Raw genomic sequence first — 19,153 nt, 5'->3', positions numbered from 1 at the left:
TTAAATTGCGTTATCAAGGTCCGAGGATACAAAGATGGGCTAATAATTTGAAGTCCGCAAGGGAATATCCTGAAGTGAGGGCTAAGCTGTGGAAGGAAGTGGATTTGGGCAGGCCGAATTGTAGGCCCCTTCAATTGTTGGCCACTGCCTAAGTTCACCATCTCTCCTTTGGGGGTTGTGCCTAAGAAACAGTGAGGTGAATTTCGCCTCATTCATCACTTGTCATGGCCAATGGGGGCGTCCAATAATGATTTTATCACACAGGAGCACTCAGTGGTGCACTATGCTTCCGTGGATGAAGCGGTGTCCTTGGTAAAAAGATGTGGTAAGGGTGCTAAAATGGCAAAGTCTGACATCCAGTCAGCTTTTAGACTCCTTCCTGTACACCCAGAAGATTTCCCATTATTGGGTATGCAGTTTGATGATGCAATTTATGTGGACAGGATGTTGCTGATGGTTTGCTGTGTCTCCTGGTCATTGTTTGAAATGTTTAGCACAGTTTTACAGTGTTTATTTCATTTTAGGTGCGGTTACAAATTTATAACGCATTATCTGAATGATTTCTTCTTGGCAAACCTGATTCAGGTGAATGTGGCAAGGCTTTGTCAGAGTTTTATGAGGTTATGTGCCAGCTGGGGGTTCCTTTGGCCCCTGAGAAAGCGGAAGGCCCCTCGACCTGTTTGAATTTCTTGGGTATCGAGTTGGATTCCATGAAAATGGAATTGCGGTTACCTAAGGATAAGGTGCACAAGCTAGTTTCTATGTTGGAGGAGGCTGTACCGAGACCCAAATTGGAGTTGCGGCAGGTACAACGTTTATTGGGACATTTGAATTTTGCATGCAAGGTTGTGAGAGTGGGTAGTGCTTTTTGTGGGAGATTGGGTTTTGCGATGCGAAGAGCAGTCTTACCTCATCATCATGTGGATTGGTTTTCTAAAAAATGTCAATGGAGTCACGATGCTCGTGGAGGAAGATGATTGGGTTTGGCACATTCAGATTTTTTCTGATGCATCTGGAGCCCACGGTTTTGGTCTTTTCTGGGATGGGCATTGGACGGCGGAGAGTTGGCCGGTGAGTTTGAGGTTAGCTAGACATGGTATTGCCTTTTTGTAATTTTTTCCGTTAGTTGTTGCATTGTCTCAATGGGGTCATAAGTTTGCTGATAGGAACGTTGTTTTCAATGTGGATAACCAGCCAGTCGTTAATTTAGTAAATTCTCCGAAAGCTAAGGATGACAAAGTGTTGAAGCTCTTAAGAATGTTTCTTTTGAATTGTCTGGAATTCAATATAATGTTCAAAGCTAAGTATGACCCAGGTGTTAACAACGACCTTGCTGATGCACTATCTCGTTTTCAGTGGCAGAGATTCCGTGGGCTGATGCTGGGTGCGGATGCACAGAAGACAGAAGGACAGAAGGTCCCTGGGGAATTATGGGAGTTAGGAGAGTGAGAATGTTGGAGCTGGTGCAACAGTCTATAGCTCCGTCTACAAAGCAGAGCTATGCCCAGGCTTGGTTGGAGTTTTTAAATTCAGGTGCTGTTCAGAGGGAGGGTGGCGTGGCTGTATGTGGAGAAAGGTGAGAGGATGCGGTGCATTTTATAATGTAACAGATTGAAATGGGTGTGTCTGCAGTTACGATATCAGGTAAGTTTTGGGTATTTCATTTTATGGTAAGTATTTTTGGGGCTACGATCCAATAGAGGGAGAGATATGTAGGAGAATAAATGCGGGATGGGCAAGACGGGGGCACAAGAGGTGACTGTAGGCGTCCTATAACATCACAGCTTTTACAGAATTTGCTGTTAGTGTTAAACGATGTTTGTTTTTCTGCATGGGAAGTTTGGTTGATATCACTCTGTATGTTGTGGCTGTTTCATGGGGCATTCAGAGTTTCCGAGTTGCTGGGAGTCAAAGGTAAGGACGGCATATTGTGTTCCGATGTGCAGGTAAGAGATGGGGATTTATATATATGGCTCCGCTCATCTAAGATGGATCAGTTCGGGAGGGGACAAGAGGTGGTATTGAAGAGTAAAAGGTCTCAGGCATGTCCGGTTCAGCATTGGGTTTCCTTTGCCAGGATTTTACCAGCAACTTCGAGGTGGGTATTTGTTCATCAAGATGGTTCCGCTTTGACGTCTTATCAGTTGCTTTCAGTTTTAAGGATGGCGCTTAGAAGATTGGGGATGGCACCACACTTTTATGGCACACACTCTTTCAGGATCGGAGCGGCTACAGAAGCAAAAATGCTGGGAAAGTCAGACAGGGCGATTATGGATCTGGGGCACTGGCGGTCTCAATGTTTTCAGCGTTATGTTAGGTTAAATCAGCAGGGAACAAGTTGTCTTGTTTCTTTGGTTTCTGGATGTTGTGGTTAATTTTTTGTGTTCTTTCTGCTTCCCGTACCCTTCCCCCCTTTTCTTTCCCTATGTTTCTTTTAGGTTGTGTGGTGGGCTCCGACAGAGCTTGTGCAGTTCGGATAGTGGGGCACTCATTTGTGTGTTAGGCCAAGAAGCAGGCCTCTTCACGACATTTTGGAAGGCAATTGGGGTTGGATGGGGCCGGGATTAAAATTAGTTGGGTTGGGAAAAGCAGCATGAGGTGGGGGGAATTGTTATATGTTCTTTCAAAAAGAATAGAGCAAGGTGTTTGTCCCGATTTACTAGTAATTCATTTGGGCGAGAATGATTTGGGTACTCTATCAGGTATTGGTCTTTTGAAAAGTATGAAAATGGACTTGGTGAGGATAAAGCAGAAATGGGCAGGGACACACAATGTTTGGACCTGTCTGGTAGCTAGGCGTGTTTAGAGAGGTGCAAATTAATTTAAGGGTATTGAGAAACAGCGCAAAAAGGTGAATAGAGAGATGAAGAGTTTTTGTTTTGCACAGGGTTTTTCAGTTTTGTTGCACGAGGAGATAGTTTTTACGGAGCTTGAGTTATTTAGGCAGGATGGGGTGCATGTGTCCTTCTTGGGGAATGAATATTATTTATTGGACCTTCGGACAGCCATTGCGGACCTGTTGGGTAAAAAACTATGGGAACGGTAGAGGCTATAGAATACTTTTCAGGTGGGGCAGGAAAACGCCTGGTGGGTTTTCCTGTGTGGCAGGGTTTTTTCACAGAAAGGCTTTGCGGGGCAAAGGGATGGATGCAAAAAGATGAGAGGGCAGGGAGTTTTCACAAGGAACACAAGGGAGGAAAGGCAAGGATAACTACAGAAGGAGGACAGCAGGACAGATGGGTAATGGATTGATCAGGTCAAGGTGGGGATGGGAAAGGGGTATTGTTAAGGGTTACGTTTCAGAGGGTCAGGGCGGGGTTTAGGAAGATATATGTATTAGCGAGTAATTATAGTTTTGTAAGGCCTAATGTCAAGGTTACTGTTTTTCTATACCAGACCTGTGCTATTAAAGTGGCCTTTTACCCCTTTAAAATTGTGTGTGGTGGTTTTGTATGCCATTTCGCCCGATGGGGATCTGGGGGGAGCATGGGCTTGCCTGGTCTCCCCCTGGGCTTATCGGACGTTGGTGGGAGAATCCACCCCGGGGAGGTTGGGGATTGGTTTACTCACAGGATAGGGCGGGTATTAAGGGGTGGGTATATTTACGAGGGGCAGGGTGTGGGCGGCCTCTTTGGCCGTTTGTCACACCCAGTCAGCGGATCGCTAATTTGGGCCCTCCCAGAATTTTTGGTAATTGGTAGTCTTTCCTTTGGTAGTCCATGGATTTTGAATCTGCTTTAATGGGCCAGGTCTTTTGTTTAGGATTAAGTGTATGTCCTTGGGTTTCATCTAGTTTTCATGCCGCTGGTAGGCAGGTCTGGTTAGGCAGGTTTTTTTCACAGAAAGGCTTTGGGGGAGAAGGGGATGGATGCAAAAAGATGAGAGGGCAGGGAGTTTTCACAAGGAACACAAGGGAGGAAAGGCAAGGGTAACTACAGAAGGTGGACAGCAGGACAGATGGGTAATGGATTGGTCAGGTCAAGGTGGGGATGGGAAAGAGGTATTGTTGAGGGGTATGTTTTAGAGGGTGGGGGCGGGGTTTAGGAAGATATATGTATTAGTGGGGAATTGTAGTTTTGTCAGGCATAATGCCAAGGTTAATGTTTTTCTATACCAGACCTGTGCAATTAAAGTGGCCTTTTACCCCTTTAAAATTGTGTGTGGTGGTTTTGTACGCCATTTCGCCCGATTATTGTACTAAATTGGCAATGTTTAATATGTTTGGACTTGTTTAGACATTGCAGTTAAGTTTTGATACTGTTTTAAAAAAGCAATCACATGCATGATGCCAAAAATACTGTTCTGATCAGGCGGGCCCTGCTAATATGCAAAAGTATCCACAGTATGATTGTTAGAAGTGGGGGCGGGGGCTTTGAAGGGTATTTGGGGTCCCTTCCCGTTTGACACATACTACCAGCTTGGATAGAAAGGAGAAAACATGTTAGTGATGGTCGATATAACCAAGCAGAGATTCGGAAATGTCCGCTCCAGTCTTGCATAACTCACGACTGAATACACTCGGATGGTATAGCATAGATACAACCATTTGAGCGCAGACCTGGTTAACCATCCAAGTTTCTGCTGGAAAAAGTTTCTTCTCCCCGAGACAAGTTAAGGATGCAGCACGCCCACCTGCTCAGAACGGCTGCGCGCTCCGAGGCGTCTTAACAAGTTCTCAGAGCGTCGCCGGGTTGCCATGGCGACCTCGTCTCAGCGTGTGCCTCTTGGCAGATTGGCCGTCTTCCCGGAGCTGGCTGTCAGCGTGAGAAGCAGCCGTGGCTCCCGCGGGCACCGCTAGCCGGGCAGACAGCAGCCACCCATGGCGGCGAAGAGGTTCGAGGGGGCTCCCTTCGGCTCCCAGGCTGCAAGGTGAGCTGACGTGGCACATACTGACCAGAGCATGATAGCGCTATCTTCTGCAGTCACTTGTAATTTGCTCCCAATGTGCAGGTGTAGAAAACAGGTAAAATACCGGGAGACAGACTCCTGACGCTCTCTCTGTTTCCCTTTAAATGAAAAGCCCAGCAAAATATCATCACATTGAATTATTTATAACTATTATCTATTATGTTATTTCAGTCATTCTATGTCACTTGACTGTGGTGGACTCGCCTCTCGGTAGGCTCAGACACGCGCACACACACACAACCACTATCACGACCGTAAAAGTTACACTAGAATGTAATTTAAACCTTATTCTATGATATCATCTATTCTACTTTATGACTTTATCAGGTAAGCATTATTGAGTCGAAATCCTCAAGATTTTGAAAGAAATCATCGGTATTTCAGCACCACTCACGATTGTATCACTTTTGTATGGTTTTATCATTACTCACGAGTTTATTTAACACAACTGACTTTTATTTTGTAACGGACTCGTCGTTTCACTGCTATCGTCATGACCGTAAACCCCATTTAAATTTAGAAGAAAATATTCGTATTGTGTAGCAATTGTTTTTATGTTGTCAAAACATTTAGGTTATATATTGTTTAATTAAATACATTGCATGCTTGTTACGTTTACATTGCGGTTTTATCACAGTTCAGGGGATTTTTTCCGTGTTATGCCAAATTCTTAGATCCATTTTCTTCCAAACACGGGTGCAGATGTAAGCTTACTGTTGGCTAGAAAAGGATAACATTTTAACTTCCTAAAAGTTACTTTGGGAAGAGTTTACACGATTCCAATTGTAATGATATCGTTTTGGTGCAGACATCTCTGCATGTTGAAACATAAAGAGGTTTGACTCCAGGCTGCCTTCTTGAAGTTCTGCCAGTGAGAGTATTTCATCAGACGTGTTAAAAGCGCTATGGCCGTCAACCTGACCAGAATAAAAATTGATCTCTAGAGTTATGATCGTTAAACGAGACATCGCGAGAGAACGGGGGAAAGCAGCTCTGCCCCCCAAGTGGAGGAGGCGCCCCTTTATAGAACAAGCCGGTTGAAAGAGAAAATAGTTTATGAGAATTGGAGATGCCCATGGAAAGTCCAGGAAGTGCCTAATTTGCCAAAATAAATAAATACGTGTCTGATCCCAAAGTTTTGCTTGTAAGTCTGTGATCGGCCCTATTGGATGTCAGAGTTTGCGAATACCAAGAATGCCCATTCTTGATTCCACTTCAAGAGTCTTTAAACTCAAGCAGCTTTAATCCACCACTAGACACTTCCTTCCCCTGCATCTCCCTCTAGAAGGTTTTTTTTTCATCCATACTCTGTATTTCTGTCACTGTTTTTCCATCTACATTTTCCTTCGTCTTTCCACCTTGTGTGTTTTTGTCTCTTGCTCTGGGTCAAAGACTGATGAGAAAAAATAAGTGCTTGTCCCCAAAAACCACTGCCGATGGGCCCCATCTGCACCCACCAGCTCAAATTAGGCACTGGGTCCAGGAGATAGAGGGGGCTGTGGAGAGATTATTTTGGACTTGTAAAGCTGGCAGAAAAACTCTGTCCGGTTCCTCAGCCCATCTGAGGCCAGAGACAAAAGATGGTTCCCTGGGCATGAGTGTTATGCATGCAATCCAACTGGTCCAAATGGTAATATACACTGTGGTGCTTCGTTGTGTTTTGTTAGATTGGCTTCTCTCACTTGAGAGACTTTTTTTTGCACTATGATCCAAAAATAGAATAGAAAGTGCTTTAAAAAATCATTGGCCAATCCAAGAGGCCTTGCATTTGGGATCTATTGGCTTTGACGTTGTTTTTTGGCAATGCTTTACAGCATCATTAGAAAGCAAAACGCTTTTTGCCAGTGCAATGCAGAATTGGCAAAAATTAACAAAAAAGGCACCATGATACAACACAAGCATAGAACAGTGTCGAAGCTGCAGGCCTCCTGAATGAAAGAGGCGCGTATTTAATACATTTTTTTACTTACTGATCCAGGATGGTGGACGTCTCTTGGCATGGTAAATAAAAAAATAAATTGCCATTCGTACTAAAGCACATTTCAGTAAGCGAAGTGGCCTGGCAGCAAATGGGAACTGTTGGATCCATGAAAAAATGAGAAGAAAAAAAAATGTCAATCGACCACATGGGTGGTGAAAAATGGAGGAGCCAGTTTGTGTCAGTATCAGGGAGTCAGCGAGGTGGAAAAAATAAAAATAATGCCAGTTGGGGGAGAAAGGATAATGGAGGGGAAAAGCAGCTTACGAGGAAAGAGAAACACCGAGCATGGGTGGTGTGGTGTTGTAGCCCTGAAAAGGGCTACAACACTCTGCGCTCGTTCCGCCCATGTGCTCAATAAAAACACGCAACACCGCGTTGCAATTTTGGTGTCGGCGTGGCAGGTTTGGGCCCTTTCAGTCATGAGAGCCCAGCAGCACGGGTCTCTGACTGTTTGCAGCGCCGCTTCTCCCTCCCCGACCACGCCTCCGTTTATTTTTATAGCTCCGGGCGGAAAGCCCTGGAGCAAACCATAAACAAACTAATGAGAGGTGAAACCCCTCGGGAACATCCTGGGATTTCACCTACACCAGTTACACAATACCAAACACCCCTCTTAACAGTGGAGTGTCGGCCGGCCGGTTACCTCACTGGCCAGCGACACTACATTCCTCCACAAAATAAAAAAACTGAAATATTACACAATACTGGATCATTAGTCACACATGTGATCACGCAGACGAATTGAGGGACGTGGATTACTACGCAACCGTATCTAGCAGACCCAGAGCGTTGGGACAATAACTCGGGGACCGGCCCATCAGTCACTTGCTCCATCGGGGCAGACTCAAAAACAACACATCTATCCTCAGCACCAGGCGTTGAAGCGTTCACGTCAGGCCCCAAAGACCAAGGACCGACATCGTTAGGGTCACCAAAACCTTCTTCATCAGTGTTTCCAGAAGGGTGGAACTTCTTAAACAACGACACGTTACGGGTCACCGTTTCACTACCACGTTGTGCAACTATAGCAGATCCATTCCTTTGAACAATTTTCCACGGGACAGAACTGAAAGGCATACAAAATTTACCACCCGGCAGGGTTTGCTTTAGCAGCACCTGATCTCCCACTTTGAGATCAGACACGGTCGCTCGTCGAGCACGGCTGACTCGTTGATTGGACAACAGCCTCTTCTCTTGAACCAAATCTCTAGCCAGGGGGGGAGGAATCCAGGACGAATGATGAGTAATGGCATCGACAGATGCCCTCCCAAATGCTACGTTGCTTGGTGCTCGGTTCGTGGTGGAATGGGGCGTTTGTCATAGTTCCGTAGAAACGAGAATATTGCATAGTCGACAGCCTGTCCACCTGCTAGTGCGATTCTAATCACCTTATTTAAAGTCCTCAGAAACCGCTCGACCTCACCATTCGCTTGAGGCCACCGCGGTGTAATTCGACGATGACAGGTTCCTGTAACCTTTAGATATTCAGCCAGTTCTTTACTTTGGAAGGGTGGTCCATTGTCTGTCTTTATCTCAGCTATGAGACCATGAGTGGCCATAGCTTTCTCGAGACCGGAAATCACCACGTTGGCCGTGAGGGCAGGGATAATTTCTACTTCGGGATACTTAGAGAAATCATCAATGTTGACCATGGTGTGTCGGCCATAGGGCAAACTGCCAAAGTCCAAACTAGCTGAAACCCAGAGACCTGTTGGAAAGGGTTCAGTTTCGATGGGAGCAGGCCTATTCAATTCACCAGTAGCCTGACACCAACAGCAAGACCTTACCATGCTCTCAACTTTTTCGTCCATAAGGGGAAACCACACCTTTGAGCGGAGACGGCTCTTGGTTTTGACCATCCCTTGGTGGCCATTGTGAGCCAGCTCAATAGCTTTGGTGGTGAGGGAGGATGGAATGACTAACTGGCTTCCCCTCAACAGGCACCCTTCAGCATCAGTGGTGAGTTCACCCTTGACATTATACAGACTCCCTATGACGCGTTGAAACTCGACGTTTAACAAAGGCAATTGTCCTTTATCCTGTGCCACTGATTATTCTGCATTGTCACCAGGACCTTCTGCAAACACTCATCCGTTTTAGTTGCTTGTACAATTTCATTCATCGTTATAGGCATGGGCCGGGATCGATCAGTGACATATCTGACATACTCCTCTGTCTCTTGCGCTTCTTCGATCTCCACATCCGAGGCCGCTCTGGGATGTCTCGACAAATAGTCAGCAGGGTTTTCAGATCCCGGGCGATACTCTAACTGACACCGGTAGTCCTGCAATTGTAGTATCCACTTCTCAATTCTCGGCGGTGGTTTGGAAGCGTTTCCATTGAACAGAGGAAGCAACGGCTTATGGTCAGTGGTCACGACAAACGGGCGGCCATACACATAAATGTGGAAATACTTACAGCCCCAGTGTACAGCGATCGCTTCCTTTTCTATCTGCGAATACCTCTGTTCTGTTTCAGTAAGTGACCGGCTGGCATAAGCAACAGGAGACCACATTCCTTCTCCCTGTTCTTGCAGCAAAACAGCACCTAGGCCTTTTGGCCCAGCGTCAACAGCAATCTTGGTATTTTTCTTTGTATCGAAGTATCTCAAAACAGTTTCGCTGGATAATGCCTCTTTAATGTTATCAAAAGCAGTCTGTTCAGTGGACCCCCACCTCCATGGCTCAGAGGTCTTGGTGAGACTTCTTAGAGGCCGTGTAAGGTTAGAAAAGTCCTTAATGAACCGGCCACAGTAGTTTACCATTCCTAGAAAACTTCGGACCTCAGTGATGTTGGTAGGAGGGGGCGCCTTTTTAATGTCATCTACCTTTGCTGAATCAGGGGCTACTCCACTCGCTGAAAAAGTGTAACCAAAAAACTGTATCCGATCTCTTAGAAATTCACACTTTTGGCGATGCAGTGTGAGTCCAGAATCCTGAATGCGTTGCAAAACCCTCTGTAGCCTGGAGTGGTGTTCTGCAATGGTAGGCGCATGAACGAGAATGTCGTCACTGACATTGATGGTTCCAGGTAATCCCACCAACAGCTCCTGGATGACATTCTGAAACACTTCCGCAGCGCTGGACACCCCAAAACTCAACCGTTTATATCTCCTGAGCCCCACATGTGTGGAGAAGGTTGTGATATAACGGGATTCCTTGGCTAGCACCAGCTGGTGGTAGCCGGACCGGAGATCCAGTTCGAAAACCATTTAGAGTCACTGAGCTCTCCCAATATGTCGTCAATCGTCGGGGTCAGGTGTCTCTCTCTCTTGATGGCAGCATTAGGGAGACGCATGTCCACGCATATTCGCACCTCGCCTGGCTGCTTGGGTTTCCTCGCTACCACAATGGGAGATACCAAAGGTGTGGGTTCAGAGACCTTTTCAATGATCCCGGCTTTTTCCAAGTTATCCAGCTCTTTTTCCACTTGGTGTTGAAGGTGGAACGCCACCCGCCGATGGCGGAGGGCTACCGGTTGCACTGTGTGATCAATGTGGAGCTTGATCTCTCGGCCTCAGAGACACCCAATACCTTTGAATACCCCTTCATATCGGACTACCTGTTCAGTCACAGACTCTTGGTGAATGCTGAGCGCGAACGCCACAATGGCTAATTCCTCCGCAGCCTTACAGCCTAGCAGCATACCAGTTCCTCCCTCCGTCACATAGACCTTCGCAGGTATGGATTGCGATCCATGGGTTATAACGGTCCCGAACATGCCTCTCAAAGCTAAAGGGGTGCTTTGCCCGTAAGCATACACCTTGACATTTGCCTTGGTCAGTGCTGGGGTTGGCGACATTCGGCAGTGTTCTTCGGCTGCCAGTAGATTTATGGACGCTCCCGTATCCACTACTGCAACAATTTCATGTTGGCCCATGAGGATTTGGCATTTTGGAAGTTGCGCTTGGCGATGGGTGGTGGGTCTGACAGCAAATAAGGAGTGAACGACATGAATAACTGCTTCATCATCATCCATATCACTCCCCCACTCCGATTTCTCTGGAGGGGTCTCTTCGAGTGCAACGTTGACAGATGCACCTCGAGTGTTCTTGGACCTGCAAACCTTTGCGATATGATTCATCTTTCCGCAGCCAGAGCATACTTTTCCTCTTGCCGGGCACTCAGATGCTCGGTGTGGTACTCCACCACAATATCCACACTGCCTGGTGCGTGCCTTGTTCACCTTTTGTCGGGGTCTATTCGTGGGTGCCATGACTGCATTGGTTACCTCTTCCTTTATGGGACGCTGTAGGGCTGCCTCCATATGCGACGCCCTAGCTCTCGACAGCTCCTTTGTGCGACCCAATTGTAGAATGTCCGGTAAAGATTTTCCGGACTCCTCTAGGATGCGCTCCCTGAGCTTGAGGGATGCACACCCTTGTATTAATTGTCCTCTGACCTCTTCAGTCTCATCATTAAATCTGCACATACTCGCTAGTTCTCTTAGCCTTAGGTGGAAAGCATCTAGCGACTCCTCCGCCTGTTGCCTCACTTGTCTAAATATAAACCTCTCGTAATCGGTATTGACCATGGGTTCAAAATGACGGTTGAGGGCCGCTATGATTGTCGCATGTGTCTTGGGTGCATCTTCCACTAGGTTTTTTGATATCTTAAATATGTCCTTCCCTCCTATGTGGATGAGCATGGCACGCTTCTGGTCATTTGCTACCTTAGTGGCCTAAAAAAATAGCAACACTCTTTCCACCCATTCTTTCCACTTCGGCGCTTGTGCAGAGGGAGCACCTTCTACAACAAACGGTTCTTCTGGAGGTATTGCAGACATTGTGGCCAAGGTGGAGCTAGACAGGCCTCTTGAAGTAATATATTAGAAAACAACTAATATTGTTCTGTGTCAAGGATTGGTCCTACTGGCGTAGTCACAGGTTATGGGGTAGGACACTCTTGTACTCACGGTGTCCTGATGTGCCCCTTTTGTTTTCCAGCTTTGGTCTTGTTGGCAGCTTCTGTGTGGATTCTATTCCTTGGGTCACAGCAGTCTTCCAATGTTTGCCAATTCAGTTCCTTTTCCACAAAAAAAAAAAAATTGTGGAGTGTGCACAAACACCGTTTTATTCACGGCTGCCACTCTGTCAGCTGTTCCTTTTTTTTATTTTTTATTGGGCTGCACGCCCGCCGCACGAGCACCGCGTTGCACACGCGGCCGCAGCGGGGCCAGAGCCCAGGGGCGTGGAATTGCCCATCCTCGTCGCCAAAATGTGGTGTTGTAGCCCTTAAAAGGGCTACAACACTCTGCGCTCGTTCACTCTACGCTCGTTCCGCCGATGTGCTCAATAAAAACACGCGACACTGAGTTGCAATTTTGGTGTCGGCGTGGCAGGTTTGGGCCCTTTCAGTCATGAGAGCCCGGCAGCACGGGTCTCTGACTGTTTGCAGCGCCGCTTCTCCCTCCCCGACCACGCCTCTGTTTATTTTTAAAGCTAGGGTCGGAAAGCCCTGGAGCAAACCATAAACAAACTAATGAGAGGTGAAACCCCTCGGGAACATCCGGGGATTTCACCTACACCAGTTACACAATACCAAACACCCCTCTTAACAGTGGAGTGTCGGCCGGCCGGTTACCTCTCTGGCCAGCGACACTACAGGTGGGAAGGAGAAGCATATGAGAGAGAGAGGGCAACACATGAGGAGACAGAAAACAAATCACATGGCAGAAAAGCGCATGAGGGAGGGAGATGGAAAACACATGCACTCTTACAGAGTGCTCAATGAAAAAGAAAAAGTAGATTCCTAAAGTTGAGCAGTAGAAGGATACAGGTCAGTCAGTTAAAGTATGGAAAAGAGGCTGTGCTTCACGGGAACAAAAAACACAAGAAAAGGTAAGAAAGCCATCAAATAAGAAGCAATAAAGCCAATCAAGGAAAGCAATAGCCTACTGTAAGATTTTGAGATAGTCCACAAGAGGTCTTCCCCAACACAGGCTTATAGTGGTGTCTGGTGGGCGAGACTGAAAAAGTGCAATGGCCAGTAGGATAACAGCTTCTTGGTGTCATCATAATTTCAGAACTGGAAGTGCGCTTCAGAGTGAGTGTATGAGATTGATTACACTTCCTGCAGCACAGCACGAGCACTTCATGGTGCTGATCACACATAGTCCAGCACTTACTGGGATATGTAAGAATTGTATCAAACCAGCGAATATTGAGATGGTTTGGGACTGCCCTGATGCAGTCAGCAAGCTGATTCCAAGCTTTGGAAACCTCAAGAAAAAAACATGTTTGTGGGCTTCTACTTTCACATTGAAAGCACATTGGGAGAGGATGCTGTGCCTTGCCACCAGATTCAAACTAGCCTGGCTGAAGGGGGGTGATACCCTGAAACTGGTCCCAGGATGCTTGTTTCTGGTTCAGGGAGGACCTGGTCTGGCTGTTCGGGTTGGACTGTTCCCAGGGGGAACAGGGTCAAGACTGATTTGCATATGGCTGAGTCCAAACTGGAATGGCATGGTGAGCAAAAAACTGATGGATTAAGCCCAAATCTGTGACTGGGGGTGAATGTTTGATTTGTTTTGCATTCCGTCCATCAATTGTTCTTTTTGCATTTGTTGCATCTTTAAAGGTCATAAGCATAATGAGAGATTTACTAGTGGGAAAAGCCAAAGTACTGTGATGGATATATATACATATCGAGACGTCACACTTTTGATTTCATTCTCACTTTCACAGGAAGTTAGTGTATTTGCAATATAGAGCGTCTGGTCATAGAATACAGACCAAAATGCAGCAATTTTAACATGTTAATGAACCATAGATGCAGGACTACAGTGTTTCATTGGTTTGAGGTTCACAAAAATGAATCAATTGACCGCCCCACCAACATAGAAAGCTCAGAAAATTAGGCACTAAGGGGACTTAAATGCAACCTTTACAAACAGTATATTTTGTGTTAATTAAATTAATATGTGTAACAAGCTGCTAACTAATCATGCACTGAAACACATGAACGCTTGCCTCCTTCTGTGATCAGTCGACTGGGTCTGAAAACCAGGACTGTTCTGGCAAATCCTTGATGCTGGATCTTACGACCCGTAAGGCAAATTCTGATGGAAGGTTCAAATTATTTCGCTTAGGCCAACCATGTGGCACATATGGACTGAGTGGAAACCCTCTGAGCTTGTTCTGTCTACTTTGTGGCTCCTCACTCGCATATCCAGCTCTGCGTTACTCTATCCTTGTTGCAGATATTGTGATGCCTGCTTTTCAGCTTCCTTCTGTTACCATTGCAAAAGCTGCCTCTAGATCGGGAGTGTAGGCTGAAGACACAGGGACGAACATGCCCTCTTTAAAGCCCAATGGTGGAAGTTCAATTCCTGATTCATTCTTTTTGTTGGTCAGACCAACCGTTTCTGATATTAAAATGTGTAGGAGATTTTGTGCCTGCACCTTGATGCCAAAAGGGAAAGGTGCAGTGGCGGCTGCCATTGAATGGGGGTGGGAGGATGGGGGTGATATACATTTTTTTTAATGTAAAAAAAAAAACACCTGCTCCGTCGTGACTTGCAAAATGGATTCGTCTCTGTCCTTATCCTGAGTAGCCTCATCCTCTCCTGGTATTAGGAAGCAATCAGGCTCCCACCCTCCCCTCAGGCAATCATGACACTGCTGTTACCAGCACAACATCAGCATTGTGATTGGTGTGAGTGGCCTGGTTCGGAGCTCACATAGGGAGTGGGACCCTGTGCACTTTCTCCTCCCGGCTGTGCAATACAGCCAGGTAGAGAAATGCTAAGTGCGCATGACCGTTTGGCCGGCCCAACATGGCCAGCCAAAGTGTCATGTGCACTTATGATGCACTCCACTCCTCCTCCAGCCCTCCTCCAGCCCAGCCTATCCCGCCCTAACCTGGCTCCTAAGGACAAACACAATGATCATAACGTTGCGTTCTTATAGTTTTATTTTTCCTTTTTCTTCACTGCACAAAGTAGTGGGGCGATACACTACCTTAGCGGAGGAGCCACCCCTGGAACACAGTTTTTATATGATAAACTACAAAATATGCAATGAGTTACACCACTGATGATACTATGTCAACTCGTGCTCAAAACAGTGACACAGGGTAGCTTTTTATTTGGACAAGGGTGCCTCACCCACCTTTTGTGGCATACTTCATCATAGGCTACCTCATTCCACCATCAAGCTGGCCATCACATGAACTGTACAGAGTACATCTCTATTAGCCTGTGACTGTAGATGCTTCGAGAGGTAAGTAACTTGTTCCCTAGGCCAAATCTTACAATTATTTGAGGCCTGACGTCAGCCAATCCAAATCTTTGCTTAGGGATATTCCTGTAGGACAATTGCTGCAGTAAGTGTGAAATTGATTTGAAGTGGCTGGTACTGAAGCAATGCCATATATGTTATGTACAACCTGTTATGAATAAGTGTTCCACAGAACCTGGTCCCCATTGGCTGGACAGAAATGGAGGTATCCCAACATTTCCGAATGTCTAGGGCATTATAGGCCTATTGGGCAGAAAACCTTTTCTGGCAAGTACATTGAATTGAATTCGTGAATTTATGCAGTAGCAATCAAGGTTTTTATGCCTGCGCAAAGTGTGTAATGGCTAGGCATTTGAATTAAATAAAATCAGCAAATATAAGATGACTAAAAGAAGGAACTTCATTAATTCGGATTTAAAAAAAACACTATTTCAATGATTGCAATGGTGTAGGATTTACTGGTATGGTGCGAGTATTTATATAGTGCTTACTACCCCCGACGACATACAGAAGCGATTTGTGGATGGGTAGCATGCTGTTATGTGGAACTCATGCACAAGGGTTACAGTTTGTCATGCTGTTTTCATGCTGTCTCATGCCTTTTGTAATATGCATTTTGTGCAAATGTATCATTCAGTTCCCTTTGTATGGACATTAACATTGTTGTATGTTTTGAGTTATTTGGGATGCTTCGCACCATTAGGAACTTTGATATATTGTTTTGTATTGTAATGTATTGGCATTTATATAATGCGCTTTCGACTCAAGGCTAGGTGCCGAGATGTTGGAGTGCTTTGCAGGTCTGTATCACGCTTCTCCTTGAGATACCTACAACATTAGAGACATTTGTTTATCTTAATTGAGTTGGAATTCATCATGCTGCTTATCACAAAGTTGTTGCTCAGTTTATAAGCAGCTCTCTATGGAATTTATCCTGCAACCTGCACTTTAGGTAAGCAAAACGCTGGAGGAACTACAAGGACATAAATTTTTACATTTGTTGAAGAGGCAGAAGCCACTGGAGAGTAGACTCTTGCTAGTATTTTCATTCCAAAGATATTTGCAAAGCAGGGGTCCTAACTATTTGTGCATTGAAGTCATAAATGGATTGTTAAAGAAAGCAGCACATTTCCCTCCTGTTGCGTGTTGTAGTGAAAGATTTTCTTTTAAGAGGTATTTTGAAAAGGCTAATTGTTGCTATAAGTCTTACTTGAAAATGGAGACTTCAGTTATACAGAATAGATCTGTGATGTTCAGCCAAGGAGCAGGAGGGCTGGACCCATGCCACTTTTTCACAATAATCTCTGATTATATAATATTGTGAAAATAGCTTGGGTGGGTATTATGAAAATCTAGTGTTCATCCAATCTGCCTACTTTGAACACCTCTGAAAGTAAACAGAGCCTGCCCGAAAAATGGCCCTTTGAGAACACACTGTAAAGAAGGAGTAAGAACAGCAGATGCAGGAGTTGGCCATGGATTATCTCCAATACCCCCACAGGGCAAAGAAGTGGAAATGCAGAAGGCGTGAGGCAAGTAGAAGATATGGTGAGTTGACTGTGTTGTCCCTAGGAAAAAGGTAGGGACACTATGTGATCCCTGTGGAAAAACATGACCCTCTCATGGAATATGGTGGGTATCCTCAAAAGGTGTAAGATCCTCTCAGTATAAAGTATCTTGCAGTACATGAAATACTTGCGTTGCAGGAAACATGGAAAACCATTTAATGGAATAGTCCCAGATACTGAAATTCCTCAAAATGTGCCAGGGTAAAATGGGCACTAGGAACTCTGGTGGTCTACAAATTACTTGTAGAGTGGAAATCTGCAAAAAAGTAAACGTTGGAAAATCAGTAATGATTCTGTTCAAATTATAGATGTTATGAAGCTTGACAACTCACTATTGTGTCTGATTAAAGGTTTTGACTAGCAAGGAAGAATAGCTGACAATTTAAGCGAGTATTGAAGCTACGAGGGAACAAAATGCAAACCGTCTTATTTACAGGGAGGCGTAATTTAAAACAAGGTGAATGTGACAGCAGTTGCCAAGAACTAGTAGACCTGAAAGGTGATCTTGGGATCCCTGTCTCAAAATACAATTTCCAAAATATAGATTTGAGAGGAAAAGGTGTACCTTCTCCATTCCTAAATGTCTTAATATTTAATTTAATTTTTCTGTTTGCTGTTTCATTGTTGTTGCATATGAGACTTAATATTGACTACTCACCACTACCGAACTGTATCAGTACATCTAATATGTACACATAAGGTATACTTACCCATTATTTTTGACAATTGAGAACACTGTCTTATCAGAGGGAAATATAAATGTGTAATTTGATAGGGCATAAATGTATATAAATATGTGAATTTATATGCAACTCTCTTTTTGATTTACCTAATAATAGAAAATAGCTCAAAACAGAGGAAAATGTGTAACCTACTTCTGTGAGAAAGGACATAATCTCCACACAAAACGGAAGGCTTTGAAGAGTCAATTCCCACATAAAATGCATGTGGAGCTTACATAGTGATGGACTACTTCGTGTTCAGAACAGGTGATTGGTCCAGATATGAATATTTTGGGGTTGTCTGGAAATTTTTAAGAAATCATAATGTCCTCACATATGAATATCTAAACATGAAACCCCTCTTGCTCCAGGTTGTGATGACAGATAGAACCCTACAATCATTTTGTAGAGATATTGCACAAGCAGCAAGTTAAGTTCACACCTAGAGGTTAACTTATAAGGCCTTTTTCTCTATACCTTCAATGCCCCAGTATGGGAATCTTTGAAAATGGAAAACGAAGAGATGCCTGTTCTCATGCATATATGAAAGGGAAAAGAGACTGGCTGTAGTCAAGAAGAGCGAAGTTGGAAGTACTCTGTGCAGAATATAAATTCATCTAGGGAGCATGCAAATTGGAGAACAGAAAGGCACCAAGGTCAAATATGATCCCACTGGGAGCATTTACCTGTTCACCATTACCAGCTACTCCTTGCTGTACCATTTTTTAGAAATCTTTGGCAGATCTATCCCATCTTTGTTAAATAGCATTATAGTTCCCATGTTTAAGAAGGTCCCAGCGACTGAGCCAATGTCCTATTGCTCAGTTAGGCACATTGACATTGACGGCAGATCATATTCTAAAGTGATACTGATAGCTGTTGAAGATTGGACAGAAGAAATAAAGGCAGTAATCCCAATCTCTGAGGGATTATGCCTTCGTCTGTTCACAGTTGTTAAAGTGTTCACCTATTTGCACATTCTCCACAAGCACAACAACGAAAGCATATGTCACATTATGTGACATTTTTTAGACTTCACATTCGCTTTTTGACCTGATATCTTTAGAGAAGATGGTGTAGAACTGCATGCCTAGGAATGGGTGAGACCAAATTAGCTGTTAACAGGAGGAAGTAAAAAGAGACATCAGTTCCCAAATGAGATTGAGCCTGAGTGGGAAGGTGACCGGCCTTTCATTGCCTCATGCAGTGTCTAATATGGGTGCCTGCTGGCTCACCTTGCTTGTTTCGCTTTATGAAAATTGTTTATAGCAGTGACAGTGTTTTTACTAATCATGTACATATCTGACTGAAAATGACTGTGTTTTAATGCCAGAGTGGGAGCATCCTTCAGATTTTCATTACTTTGTACCTTCAAGATAACCACACGGTGGGCGTAAAATTGGCGGCCATGTTAGAACTTCAAAAACAACAATACGCTTTGGGGAAGAAGGATACCTCACAGGACCTTATTGTGTGTAAAAGGCGGCTTTATTGGAAACAGGTGCACTCACAAATCAGTATAAACCCTTGGCCTCTCGCCTCACAAAACTAATGCCTCACTATACATCAATTTTCTTACTTTCTCTCTCCCCCTCCCGTAAACTACCCTCCCCCCTCCCTTACTTTTTAACCCCATGTCCTTTTAACACCTCTTCCATTGTACTGCTTTCTCTCATAATCCAAAAGTCACGTTAATAGTCTCCTAATGTCCAACTATCTGTCCTAATTGTCCTGC

At 44.8% G+C, this 19,153-nt stretch overlaps 1 protein-coding gene across 1 annotated transcript in view; it reads left to right on the top strand.

The window, feature by feature from the left end:
- Window positions 1–4,737: 4,737 nt before the first annotated feature.
- CIMAP2 (ciliary microtubule associated protein 2) overlaps window positions 4,738–19,153 on the top strand; it is a 193,967-nt gene continuing 179,551 nt past the window's right edge. The window contains exon 1 of the mRNA XM_069232614.1: window positions 4,738–4,869. Coding sequence (XP_069088715.1) covers window positions 4,820–4,869 — 50 coding nt within the window. The 5' untranslated portion in view covers window positions 4,738–4,819. The remainder of the gene's footprint in view (window positions 4,870–19,153) is intronic.

Source organism: Pleurodeles waltl, chromosome 4_2 (genome assembly GCF_031143425.1).
Source record: "Pleurodeles waltl isolate 20211129_DDA chromosome 4_2, aPleWal1.hap1.20221129, whole genome shotgun sequence".
Lineage (NCBI taxonomy): Eukaryota > Metazoa > Chordata > Amphibia > Caudata > Salamandridae > Pleurodeles > Pleurodeles waltl.
The sequence above is the reverse complement of the archived record's forward strand: the minus strand, read 5'-3'. Positions and strand labels throughout refer to the sequence as shown.